The sequence below is a fragment of the Hippichthys cyanospilos genome, chromosome 1 (genome assembly GCF_059441005.1).
Source record: "Hippichthys cyanospilos isolate Australia breed blue-spotted pipefish chromosome 1, RoL_Hcya_1.0, whole genome shotgun sequence".
NCBI classification, from domain to species: domain Eukaryota; kingdom Metazoa; phylum Chordata; class Actinopteri; order Syngnathiformes; family Syngnathidae; genus Hippichthys; species Hippichthys cyanospilos.
Window position 1 is genome coordinate 27,720,339 of NC_142369.1, and position 12,432 is coordinate 27,732,770.

At 41.3% G+C, this 12,432-nt stretch overlaps 1 protein-coding gene across 2 annotated transcripts; it reads left to right on the forward strand.

Moving 5' to 3' along the window:
- The first annotated feature begins 26 nt into the window (after positions 1–26).
- On the forward strand, positions 27–11,062 carry elmod3 (ELMO/CED-12 domain containing 3). 2 transcript variants are annotated; one of them, XM_088430477.1, is made up of 13 exons: positions 27–87; positions 1,473–2,180; positions 2,631–2,702; positions 2,787–2,861; positions 3,047–3,116; positions 3,352–3,414; positions 3,537–3,625; positions 5,392–5,515; positions 5,602–5,724; positions 5,822–5,952; positions 6,191–6,267; positions 6,361–6,488; positions 7,703–11,062. In XM_088430477.1, exons 2-13 carry the CDS (start codon positions 2,145–2,147, stop codon positions 7,951–7,953), a joined length of 1,239 nt encoding a protein of 412 aa, XP_088286603.1. In that variant the 5' UTR covers positions 27–87; positions 1,473–2,144; the 3' UTR covers positions 7,954–11,062. The 2 variants fall into 2 exon arrangements, with proteins under 2 accessions (XP_088286603.1, XP_088286611.1); XM_088430485.1 differs by having other exon boundaries at positions 5,395–5,515.
- Positions 11,063–12,432: the final 1,370 nt, after the last annotated feature.

The window sequence follows — 12,432 nt, forward strand, 5'->3', positions numbered from 1 at the left end:
CAATTCCCATGATGCATTCGCACTAAAGTGGTCGCTGGACGGGGGAAGGGAAGCTGAGATTGGAGCGAGAAACAATCGAAAACTGAGGTACTTTTAATTTCTTCTTATCACAAAAAAATGTCCAGGCAAAAGGGCATCCCGTTAATTTGCTGTGTTGTTCGAAGCGATTGCAATGTTAAATGCGTTTTTCTAGCATTCGTTTTGGGGCTCGGACTTCATCCTCGTTACAGTTGAATAGAGCTACAGTTAGCCCGTTAGTTAGCTCTGACAGCTGGCTTTTCCTGTGGAAACGAAGCGCTTACAGACACTCAAGTGCACACATCTCCATGACACGTTTCCTTTTACCATGCGCTGCGGAAATCGAGCGACCTTTGCGCAGTCATTGCGATCACCGCATTCGTTGTGCGAGAGGAACCCGTACCTGCGCCTTTGTGCCTGCGGGGTTGCTAACTGACATAATGCTACCAGCTTGCCGGTTGCTATTGAGCTGACAGCGACAGTACTGCGACGACATTACAGCTGGGAATTTAGGATACAAAAAGAAGTCATTCTTTTTTTGCAAATATACTGTGAACCAGACAATTTCGGAAGGAAAAATTGCTGTGTGTTTTTTATTATTTTAGCAGTTGTGTTGGGAGAACAGCATTTCATTTTTAACGAATTTGACATTGATATTGCTTTACGTGTGTGGATTATACGGCATTTTTTCTGCTTTTGCTATTATCCAATGCAATCATATGTTGATGTTATCTGTGCAACGTATTGTGCAACCTCATACAATATGTGCAGGACCAACTCTTGTTCAGATTTGATTTTTAAAATGACAGATCGCCATCTGTCATTCGAAAATGAGGTTTAAAAAATTTGCAATAAAATTGTCATTTTCATTTTGTTATATTGTTCGTAGATCCATTTATTAAAATGTGGAAACATTTATAAGAACAAATTAATATCTATATACATGTACAGCATAAATAAAGAAAAACTCTCGGGGGGACGACAACAACAACATAATGTTTGTTTGGGTTTTTTCCAAAATTGAATGAGTTGCATATGGCCCACAGCCCCGACTTTGCCCAACACTTATTGAGTTATTGAGACCTCACACAAGACAAATAAAAATCTTGCAATCTATCAGTTTGCAATGTTGCATGAGCATGAATCGTGCTCTTTGTGAGCACTTGGGCTGTGGTGCCTTAAGAGGAAGAAAAGTGATGATGATGCCAAGCACCTGTGACTGACGGGCCCTTGAAAATTGTATTGCCAATTTTCAGGGTGGAAAGCGGAAGGCTCAGAGTGATAATGTGAGATTTTTTGTTTACTTTTGAAGGATAAATGCTTGTCAAAAAAATCTGTGACTCTTTTGACTGACTCCTCTATACCCCCTCCCCCGCACACACACACACACGCTTTTCTGCATTATGTGTATTTTATAACTTGTGTCTCTGTGACTGTTTAACTTCAAATTGCAGATTTTAATGCAGACGAGACGCCTTCCAAAGGATTATTGCCAAAAAGAAGACAACTCATGATCAACATCTGGACACCTGCCCTATTTATTGTTTCACATGAAGCTAAAAAGGCAGTCAATTATAAGTATACTGCTCTCTACAAGTGCTTATTGGATTTATCTTGAGAGCCAATGTAATGAAGTGTCTGGTACGAGGAGAGAGCAAGCCTGAAAAGCGATGTCGTTACCCAGTTTCTGGGCACCTCTGATGGCGATGAGGAGCGAAGCACCAGCCCAAGCAGATCTGTGGAGGGGAGGAAGGAAGGAAGGTTCCGGGAAACGTGCCATTTCCTCTCCGCACTAGACTGATATCTGCACATTCCTTTCCACGTGCACGCTCGAGGGTAGGAGACTAAGAGGAGGCTGCCATTACAACCAGCAGTCATTGCTCTTACGAGGGAAAACCAGAGATGTGCACTATCTGGGATTCTTACCAGCTTGGCAAAGTCTTGTGACTGTGGACAGTTTTATCTACAATATATGAAGCATAACACCTTGCAATCACTACACATGTGTGCTGGAGAAACCATGGTAGTCCTTGTAGCAAGTTGTCAGCCCTTCTCAGTCCAAGATTTCGGAAGCCTTTAGAGGCTACAATCGGGAAGACCCTCTCCAGCCAACACACTCATATGCAATGGAAGAAGACATTGATGTCACCTTCCACCTTGAGGTAAAACATTTGGCCTACCAATACTGTATCTCAGAATTTTATTTGGGCTACTAAGTCAAGACTGTTTTGTCTGTCTTAACACTTATGTTTATACCGACAATTATCTGGAGACATGTTATCTCCTTGCACCGTACTGTTTAACAATTAGGAGCTCATTTGTTTTTCGCAGTTCACCCACATGTGTTTCATTTAAGACCTAAGGTCAGCCGCTCTCTCCACTTGCTTTAGCTATAATCTCTGCTTCGGCTCGCTTGGCATGTTACCATAGCGGCAGCTGAAAGATGGAAGCTTCCTTCTTTTTCCTGGGGCTCCAATCTCCTGTACATGACTTTTCTTATTGAAGAATGCCATGAACCTCTGTTTTCTCAATGAGTTAAAAATGTGGGTTTTTTTTGTATGTGTACGTGTCTTCACCATCTGCTTCATATGATCACCTCTTCCTTCTCTTAGGGCCAAAACGGTTTTTCTCCTGAATGTAAATTATCAGAGGAGAACACCAGTGGACACTCAAACCAAAAGCCTGTGAGTACAGTTAAATAAGCCCTTCACCCTCTTCAATTCAGGACTCCCTGCTTGTTTTAATACCGCTAAACATTTTCTTCCCAGGTTATGAATGGAATGATTATCAGTCATAATGTCAAAGACCACAGCAATGGTTGTGCCCCCCTCACATCCCTGCCGGTAATCACCTCTGCCAAGGAGTTTCTTTCGTCCTGCATCTTTTTGGTTTTCTTTAGCAACGCAATGCAAAAAGTACCGTCTGTGTGCCGTTTTAAAAAACGAAAATGTCATTTGGTCCCGTACGGTGGACTAGCCTTACCGTTTCCTGCCCGGTATGGAGCATTTTGTACTAAATTTGTGTCCAGATTTCAGCACTGAAGCAGAATGGTCTCCTTCAGACTCTTACAGCAGGAGGGGACCAGACTAATGTGGCAGGTAAAACTCGCTTTGCTCTCTCATCCGATCCTCACCGGACTTTAGTAATGTATCCTGGAGACCGGGCTGCTGTGCAGATAGAGCCTTCCTCTGGGATACCGGCTGTTTGTTGGCTCGGTGCTGAAGGCATCTGAGTGATGCGGTATCCCAGAGAAGGAGGATGGAATAATATCTGAACGAGAGATATGAATTAAACCAGTCAATAACACTGTCTTGCCTTTGTGTGTCTCCAAAGATGAAAATGATGAGTTGGAAAAGGCCAGGCAGGAGTGGGATGCCCTGGAAAACATCCAACCAGGTCAGAGCTGTCGAATAGTTTTGCGTGTTTGCATAAACTCATCGCTGGTGATTGTCATCAGGAATTTTCCAAACTAAGTTGGATTGATTTTGGAATATCATCTATATTTTTAAATCTCCCAGCTCTCACAGAGGACTCGGCCCCTACGCCGCTCATCTCTTTCAATGAAGCGCTTCAGTACTTCCAGACTACAGACCTCGGGGACTTGCTTGTAAGCAATTAGGATTTGAAATTCTTATCTTCTTTACTTTGTCTCAACTTCAAAGTACTGAACAACTGGTTCCCTTTTTATATCATCATCAGTTTTTTGGGGTTGTTTTTTTTTTTTTTTTTACCCAAATTCAGATTGCGCAGAGCAGCAAAATCGACTGTATTGTGTGAAACAATAACATATTTAAAAGAGGACCGTTACAAATGTGAATTAATATAAACTTAGCATTTCATGCGTCAGCAAAAGGCTTTAATAAAAAATGAATGAAATATAAATTAAAAATAAGACAAATATCCTTGATACTGGTTGAGGTTGAGGTGGACACCTCAAGAGGAAACAGTTGAAATGCTGCACAACAATAAATTAATAATAAGTAAATTTCCCTTATGCACTTGTTTCATAATAATCCTCAAGAAGTTAAATCAAAATTAATGGGATAGTGCAGTGTTTGTCAACCTTCTTTCAGTGATGTACTACCCCCTTTGAAATATCTTTCAGCTAAGTACCCCTTAACCAGTGCAAAGCATTTTAGGATGAAAATAAATAAATAAATAGAAAAGACTTAAAACATGCCATCAGTGTCTGATTTATTAAACTCTAGCCCCTTTCAAACTTAATTTGTCTTGGTCCACACATACAAAAAATAAACAAAAACTAAAGTGTCATCTTTTGGATCATAGAAGAAATCTGTTATAAAAAAGAAATAACTTAATTATTAAATCTTTTTACACCAAAAAATAATCAATATAAAATGTTGGCCTGTTTTCAAAAATAAATAATAGTAAATAAATATTTGTCCACAGAAAAATATTAAAACATAAAGTGTCCTCTTTTGGGGTTACAGAATAAATCTGTCCACAAAAGTAAATCCTTAACTTAATTATTTGTTCACAAAAAATAATCAACAAAGTGTCAGACCTGTTCTCAACCAGAAATAACTATGAATAAATATTTGTCCGCAGGAAAATATTAAACGTAAAGCGTCCTGTTTTGGCATTACAGTGGAGATCTGTTCACAAAAATAAATCATTAACTTAATTATTAATAAATATTTTTCCCCCCAAAAATAATCAACATTAAGTGTCATACCTGTTCTCAAAATGAAATAATTATAAATCAAAATTTGTCTTCGGAAAAATGTTAAACATTAAGCGTCCTGTATCGGGATTACAGTAGAGATCTCTTCACAAAAGTAAATCATTAACGACAGGTAACGAGAGGTGGCACATGACAAGTTGCGTCCGACCTTTTTAGTATGGGGGAGAGTCTGGGTTTTTACAATAATGAAATGGAAAAACCTACTGAATATAAAATTTGTTTTATGAACGTATATTTTCCTGAACAATTAATTCAATAATTATTTTGAAAGTTATTTTTGCATGTTTGTTTGTGTCATTTCAAATCTGGGGCACCCCTTGAAGTTTCTTCCAATTGGGCATTCGCAGTTTTGGGATTTCAATTTTGACATGCTAACTGGGATATGTCTTATTTCGAGCTGTTTTCTCATGGAGAAGGTAGCATCCATAAGCCGTTTGATACAGTAACTGGAACAGTTTTCATGAGAAATAGGAGCGTTTGATACAACTCCCTCCGGTTGTTTATATGGTGATAGGTATTTGAAAAAAAGATTTGAGAGGGGACAAAGAGAGAAAAGAGTACAGATCTTAAAAAAAATGTCAACAATGTGGGTGCTTAGATTACATTATGTCCAATACCAGAATAATCTTGTTTTCTGGGTTGTGTTTTGCCTCCGCACAAATTTTCAGAAGAACATCCAGCCAACCATTCGCAGGACGGGTCTCGCTGCCATCGCGCACTTCCTTTTCGGGCCCCCTCGGCTGCACAGGGAGCTCACGGAGGAGCGAGATCTGGTCTTCGCCATCGCGCAATGTGAGCATATGCTTACAGTGCCTTGTGTACGCCATCATCCATGGGTTTATTTAAATGCTGATTTGTGCATATTATGCTTCTTGTAGGTCACGTGGACAACAGCCAAATAGTCCACATGCGCGTTCTCCAGACCATTTATAAAAGGCTCATTGGCTGCAGGCTGGACTGTCCTCGTTATGGGACGCACTGGGAAAATATCGGCTTTCAGGGTAGGACGCAAGAACATTGCACGGCTTGTCTATAACATCCAGTACGTGAAGTGACCTTTTAAATGAATTTGAAGGCATATTCTCTTTTGCTTTTGAGGTACTGACCCAGCTACTGACTTGCGTGGCACTGGTTTCCTTGGACTCATGCACACTTTGTACTTTGTGATGGACCCAGAGACTCTACCTTTGGCTCGAGACATCTTCAAGTTGTCCCAACACCCTACACAGGTACTATTAGTTTATATCCGGATACTCCAATAAATTATTATTATCGGTGGTTTTAGATCTGCTGAACGTCGTGATGAACACCGTTACAGAGATACTAACATTATTCGGTAGCATGTGATAATATTTGATGTCTCTCCATACAGGTTGCCGGCATTTTTGTCTTTCAGTAAACCACTGTACCCGCAAGCGCTTAACCCCTGTGTATTATAATGTTGTTGTTGTAACTGTGTATTTTCAGAACTTTCCTTTCAGTGTGATGTCAATCAACATGACCCGCATCGCTCTGCAGGTGCTCAGAGAGGAGGCCTTGTCCAAGTCAGTCTTACTTTTTTACCACTCTCTTTTCATCACATCCTACCATAGAGCATGAGTCATGCAAAATCCCTTTTCTGCCTTTGGCCACATTAGAGAGTGCAATCGACGCCAGCAAGTTGTTGGCGTGTTGAATGAGTTTTACGTGGCCACATACCTGCACCTGTACCAACTCTGGAAGACCCAACAGAAAACTATTGCCGACTCTGGCTTTGTGATAAAAGGTAAACATACTCGCTGTAAACATTAGTTTATGTTTAGATAAATGTGCAAGTTGGCGGACGACAACAAAGGCAACTGTTTTCATCCATCTTAGAAGGCCGCTACTTTGGCCACTTGCTGTCGGTTGAAAATGACATCACAGTGGTTCTGGGCTCAGGTAACGACCAATCGCAACTCACCTGTATCCTGAGTTTGGTCATGTGAAGTTTGCAAGTTGAGCCGTGATTGGTCAGTGCCTAAGCAGCTCTAATGTCATTTTCAGTCGCGGCAAAACGGATGCTCCTTGAGATGGATACAAACGGGTGGATTCTCATTCTTAAATTCATATTCCACAAAGTCTGGAATATTAATCTGACGTGGTTAGACAAGCAAAGAAACACGGAACATAATATTGGAAATACTTTTTCAGCTGACTTCCCCTTTAATTGGGCTATGCTTCAAATAACGCTTTTGTTGATCTATGTAAACAATAAATAATGGCAGAAAAAATAACTGGTTTTCCGCTAAATGGCAGAAAGTACAGTTTGCCTTTGAATCCATCTATTGCCATTACTATAATAGAATAATAGATGTGTGTTCTGCCAGACTCGGATTTCACACCAAGAATGAGAATTTGCAGAGCCAAGACATCTGAATACAGTGTGTACTTTTTGTGACATTTTTGCTTAGTGTAATGTGAGATTTTTCTCAGGTAAAACGTGTCTTTGTCATCAATTAAAGGTTGATGAACAATGGTCTAGAAAGCAGCGTTCTTTGTGCTTGAGATTTTTTTTTCCTTTGAGCTGCATACTCTTTATTTTAAGAAGACATGTTAGGAATTGATGTGGGTTAAGCTCCCACACATTTATATAAATGAACTCCAAGCTGACGATCTACATGCAAGGAAAAAAAAAACAGACTGAGACCTCAAAATCTGCTCATTTTTTTTTCCATGGCCTTGATTGTTGAGTGATTCTGATGAATGCGGAAATTAGGGAGCTTTTTACTAATATTGACCCACATTTGGGATGCATTTGCGGATGCAGCTGGTGAGCACTGTTATATACTGTATAGTGTTTCATTTTGGTATACTGTATAGCATTACACCGGCCAGCTCCAAGCATGACATGTACTTCAACATTCGGAAAAATGTGTATCTGTAAAAGAAAAAAAAAAAGCATGTCATGGCATAAGACTAAAGAAATCCTGACTTTTTGTGTACTTTCTCACCCTTCAGAAATGGAACAGTTCGCCAAAAAAAACCCAAAGCAGATGCTTCGCCGACTAGAGGTCTTCCTGAAAGAGAGACGGGCAGGTGGAGTCCCCCGTGGGACGTCGCCCGAGCCGCCGGCTCAGCAGCCTTCTCCCAGCCTGGAGGAACAATCAGCCAAAGCGGGGAGCGGCCACGGAAGCAAGACAAAGGAGATGCGCTTCACAGGGGTGTGTGAGCTGCCATCTGACATGGAGGGTGACGCCAGACTCATCTAAGCTTGGGTGCGTGTGGATGTGCGCGCATATGTGTGTCTGTGGGTCTTATAAAGAGCTAGGTGAGCGATAACCGGCTCTCGGAATCGATCCCAACATGTCCCCCAATCCTCTGACATTGGGTTGCTGCACTTTGCTGGAAAAAAAAAAAGTGTTATTTTTTTGTGGTCGACCAGAGCTCTATTGATTTATTTATTTGAAAGTCAAACAAATGGAGCTGATTCAGGATGTCACAAAACAAGTAAACAAGAAAGTGAATGTTTGCACTTTTAATGGTTAAGTGAAGTTTGAAGTTAATTTTTGTGGCATCAATTCCAGTCATATGGAGTTTATATGGCTCAGCCTGGTCAGGTTAGCGTCAGGTGGCAAGAGGCTCACCCGCATTCCACGAATGATGCAACTGCAACGCAAAGGAAGGACACCATCAGCTACTGTCAGTACTCCTCACCACAGGGTCATAACCAGCAGCACAACACTTAATCAGGTCTCGTGGAGTAGTAAGCTCTGAGCAGGGAGTAGGTTTCTTCTTAGCCTGTTAGCGTCCACCCCTTTAGATTCACTATCAAAGAAAAGCTTCAAAAAATAAAGAAGTAATCACAGTCCAGATGGACGTCAGACACTGTCGGTTGTAAAACTGGTCCCTAGGGCCGTTCGTTTGAAAAATACGTGATTGACCCAAATAACTATATTTTTGTTGCTCCAGTTGGCATTTTCTTTTTCCCTAAGATAAGTAACAAATATTTGAACAGAACATAGGGAAATCCTGCACACATTCTCAGCCCTGCATTCTAATTTGACGAAACTTAAGATGAAGGTCTAATATAAGCTTTGTGGACATTCCATTAGCAAGCATCCGATTGAATGTTTTTTTTATTTTTTATTTTTTTTGGGGGGGGCTGCACAGGTTTTTGTGTGACTGAGTGTGGATACATGAATAAGCTGAAGTAGAGGGGTGCTTCTCCAACATACGGTACAGTATGCATTTTCAGCTCACACGGTGATAAAGTGTCAATGCTGTGTGGCGATAAACATTGTTCCTATAACTTCAGGGCTTGTGTGTTTGTGCAAGTGAACATCCCGGTGTTTCTTTTTTCTTTTGGGGGGGGAAATCTACAGGCGTCTTGGTGACGGCATTTTGGTTCATTGTCAGCATTTAGAGGGCGGCATTTGAGTTGTCTGGTCCAGCTCTTTCTGCCAGGCTTCTGAAGTGAGATCCAAATGTCGACATTGAGATAACAATTGAAAGCGTGCATGTGCGACTGTGTCTTGTTTGACAGAAACTGACTACAGGTGGGGTGCTTTTCCTTGCACACAATAAGCCAGCTTCACTAAGAACTCGATCCATCCAGCTTCAAACGATGGTACTTTTGTCATTTTAAGTTGGTACTTGAAATGAACACGAAAAGTCAAAGTAGAAGGCTAAAATCAAAAAAACACGGCCGGCCAAGAATGGGCCCTCGGCAAAGCTGGTTCGCGCTTTGTGCTCGTGTGAAATTCCTCCCATGGTTGTAGTCGCAATTTGTAGCATGTTCAGGTAGCACTAGTACTGTAGCATCCTATAGCCTCCTCCTTCGTGAAGCTTGTCGATGTCACGTTGACGTTGGTCTGTAGTGTCAATGAGTACGCGGACCTTTACTACTATAGCACATTCCTATGTCATTCATCCCTCAGTCGAAACTCTTGAGGTAGCGCAGCTTGCGGAGATTGGCTCGACATGTAAATGAGCTCAAGTTTGTCTTCTACGAAGGTAACAGTAAAAATGGTGCCTACATCCCACGGAATCATGTAAGGTCATGTGCTTGCCTCCTTTCCCCGCGCCCCCCCTTTCAGCCTCAGTGCCACAGTAGGCCTATGTTCTTCCATTGAACCGCTCGCAAATGACAGTCAGTACATCAGCCAGTTTGAAAGCGTCGTGCGACCGACGAGGAACTTTGCACTGTTGTCGATAAAACTGTATGTGTGACGTATGCAAAAGGGCCACCTTCAGGAGCCATAATGTTCATTTGCGGCCACCTCATCAAGTCAGGTCACCTTATGCCCCCAACCGTCTTGTCCCAAACGTTGCACCACACTGATCCCGCACTTGCTTTTCTTCTTTTTGAAGCTGAGGAGCAGTACAGTGTATGTAAATCAGGAAGTTTGTACATAGAGAATTAATGATTGTAATGTATGATTGTCTGTAGGGCATTATACTAAAATACATTGCTTACCTCAAGACTTAAGACAAATCTCTCCTTTCGCTCTCTCTCTCTCTCTCTCTCCCCCCTGATATTTGTTTGGCCTCAGTGCACCTTTCTAATGTTTGCTTGTACTTTGGCACTCCGGTTCACCAACTGGACTCGTTATATAATGTACAGGATATTAAACAGCTCAAGCATGACATACTAGTGGCAAACTAAGAACAGAGGCAGATCCATGTTATGTGTGTACTATTTAAAGAGGCGTGTCATCGTTTGCAGGCCTATAGACCTCTGCAAATTAAAAGCACTTTTGACCCAACTTTGAATTGGCTTCTATCGGCCATGTTGGAATGAGCTGGTTTTCTTGTGGCTTCGGTGACGGCGGAGTATCATTTGCTGTGATTTAAGCGTTTGGTGACAAGAAAACACTGACAAACGATCCAAAACCAACGGCTCAGCCATAAAATGGTTGTAAGCCATAAAATGGTTGTGAGGCCATATCAACCATGTCATATCAAATACTATCCAGATAAGATTTAATTCACTTTCCCATTAGCAGCAAACTTTACCGTTCATTTGCAGCTGTCCCACAGCATTTTTGGCTTCGGAACTCTCAGTTGCATGACTCGTACCAAGAGAGGGAAAAGAAACGGGTTTTCGCAGGATGCCGGACGCGCCGTCTGAAGTTCTGTTTGCGATCCAGCAGTGGCTTGGCATATACAATCACGTCTCTCAATAACACCCTGCGCTTTATACTCTTTGAAGGTGTTTTGCTGTCACGATCTTTGTCATGTCCCTCAGAGCATTTTATGACTGTACCTTGATTGTAGACGCCCTATTTTATACTGAGAGTTATTTCAGAATACAGTATGTGCTGTTGTACATTAAATGTATTGTATGGCGAAAGCTAAATAAATGCTGTTGAAAATTAAGCATCCCGTGTTCATTTTTGCACACAGTATTTATTCCAATGACACCTTGACTTTTAAAGGGGGCCGTATTGTGGGACTTTGTGGAGATTTTAACCACGTTACAATGATGTGTGTCTTAACTTATTTCCTCTCACTGATGCATTTCTAAGCATTCCCTGATTATTCTGCGCTTTCAGCACCCGTGCAAGTGTAAATACACGCTGACCTTACCAACGTCAGTTAGTTTTGTCTTGGCTCCGGTTTTAAAAGATTAGCATATGTATTTTAATTTAGCAGGCAAAATTATTTATTGTAAAAAATGTGTAGATTTTATTTTAAAGTAAAACCGTTTTTACAATGTAGAAAAATAGCTATCAACAAGGATTTTAAAATGATATATTTTAAAGGTATAAATGAATGTCATGATACTTTTATAGTTTTGCTCAAGGTTTTACCATCAGAATCTGATATTGTTCCATGTCTATGCCTATGTGGTGAAAATATGTGTTTGGGAGCCCACGGCAGGACATTCAACATCAGTAGTAAATGATTCGCCTTGGAGCGGAACCCTTGTTCCGAATACTGGTTTCCCACAAGCCTGATTTGATAGGAAGGGTTAGTGAGCGTGGCCTCTTGACACAGTTTTGCATTTTAATGTCAGTAAAACGCCTGTTTTTGTGCCTTCATTCATTCCGCCGCGGTTGTCCCCAGCACTCCGCGACCCTCAAGAGGATAAGCTATCAAGATGATGGATTGACTGATGTTTCGCGGCCGGCCGGTATTGAACGTCATGAAGGGGTTGAGGCAGCCACACGCGGGGCGGAGAGGTGCGGCTTCGGTTAGCAAGATGTTTCCCTTCCTGTTTAGAAAAGATCGGTACCGTAAAACTCATTTAAAAAGAAATGAAATTGCCAATGTGCCAAATGTAATTTTTGTGCATATATTTTATTATGGAAAGTTTAAATATGATCTGGGCCCTAATAACATCCACACACGCATGCGCACTCACACAAAATCTCATTTCGCACTAGTACACCTTTAGAAAAGGTAAGCAAGAATTTAATGAATGAATACATATTCAGCTATGAATAATTCCTGCAATACAGTATATGCTGTTTAACTACTTATTGTGACGTTTGAGAGTCGAGTGTAATCAATCAATAGTTCCAACTATAGCGTTTTTGTTGCGCTCCAGTTCAACCGCTAGAGGACGCTATTTGATACAACTCCAACTAATGGGGACATAAAACATCCAGGAAACCCGCCCTCGGGTACCAGGACTGAAGGCCCCTGGACAAAACTGATGGCAAACAGGGAAGACAAGCAAAAAAAAAAAACAACCCAGCAAATAATGTGCGTTTTTATTGACCCTGCAACACAAGCATTGCATG

Excerpts from the sequence above, each read along its gene's own strand:
- elmod3 (XM_088430477.1), top strand. The coding sequence starts at position 2,145 with ATGGAAGAAGACATTGATGTCACCTTCCACCTTGAG. Across the intron at positions 2,181-2,630 it reads ATGTCACCTTCCACCTTGAG|GGCCAAAACGGTTTTTCTCC; the intron begins GTAAAACATTTG and ends TCCTTCTCTTAG. Across the intron at positions 3,117-3,351 it reads GGACCAGACTAATGTGGCAG|ATGAAAATGATGAGTTGGAA; the intron begins GTAAAACTCGCT and ends GTGTCTCCAAAG.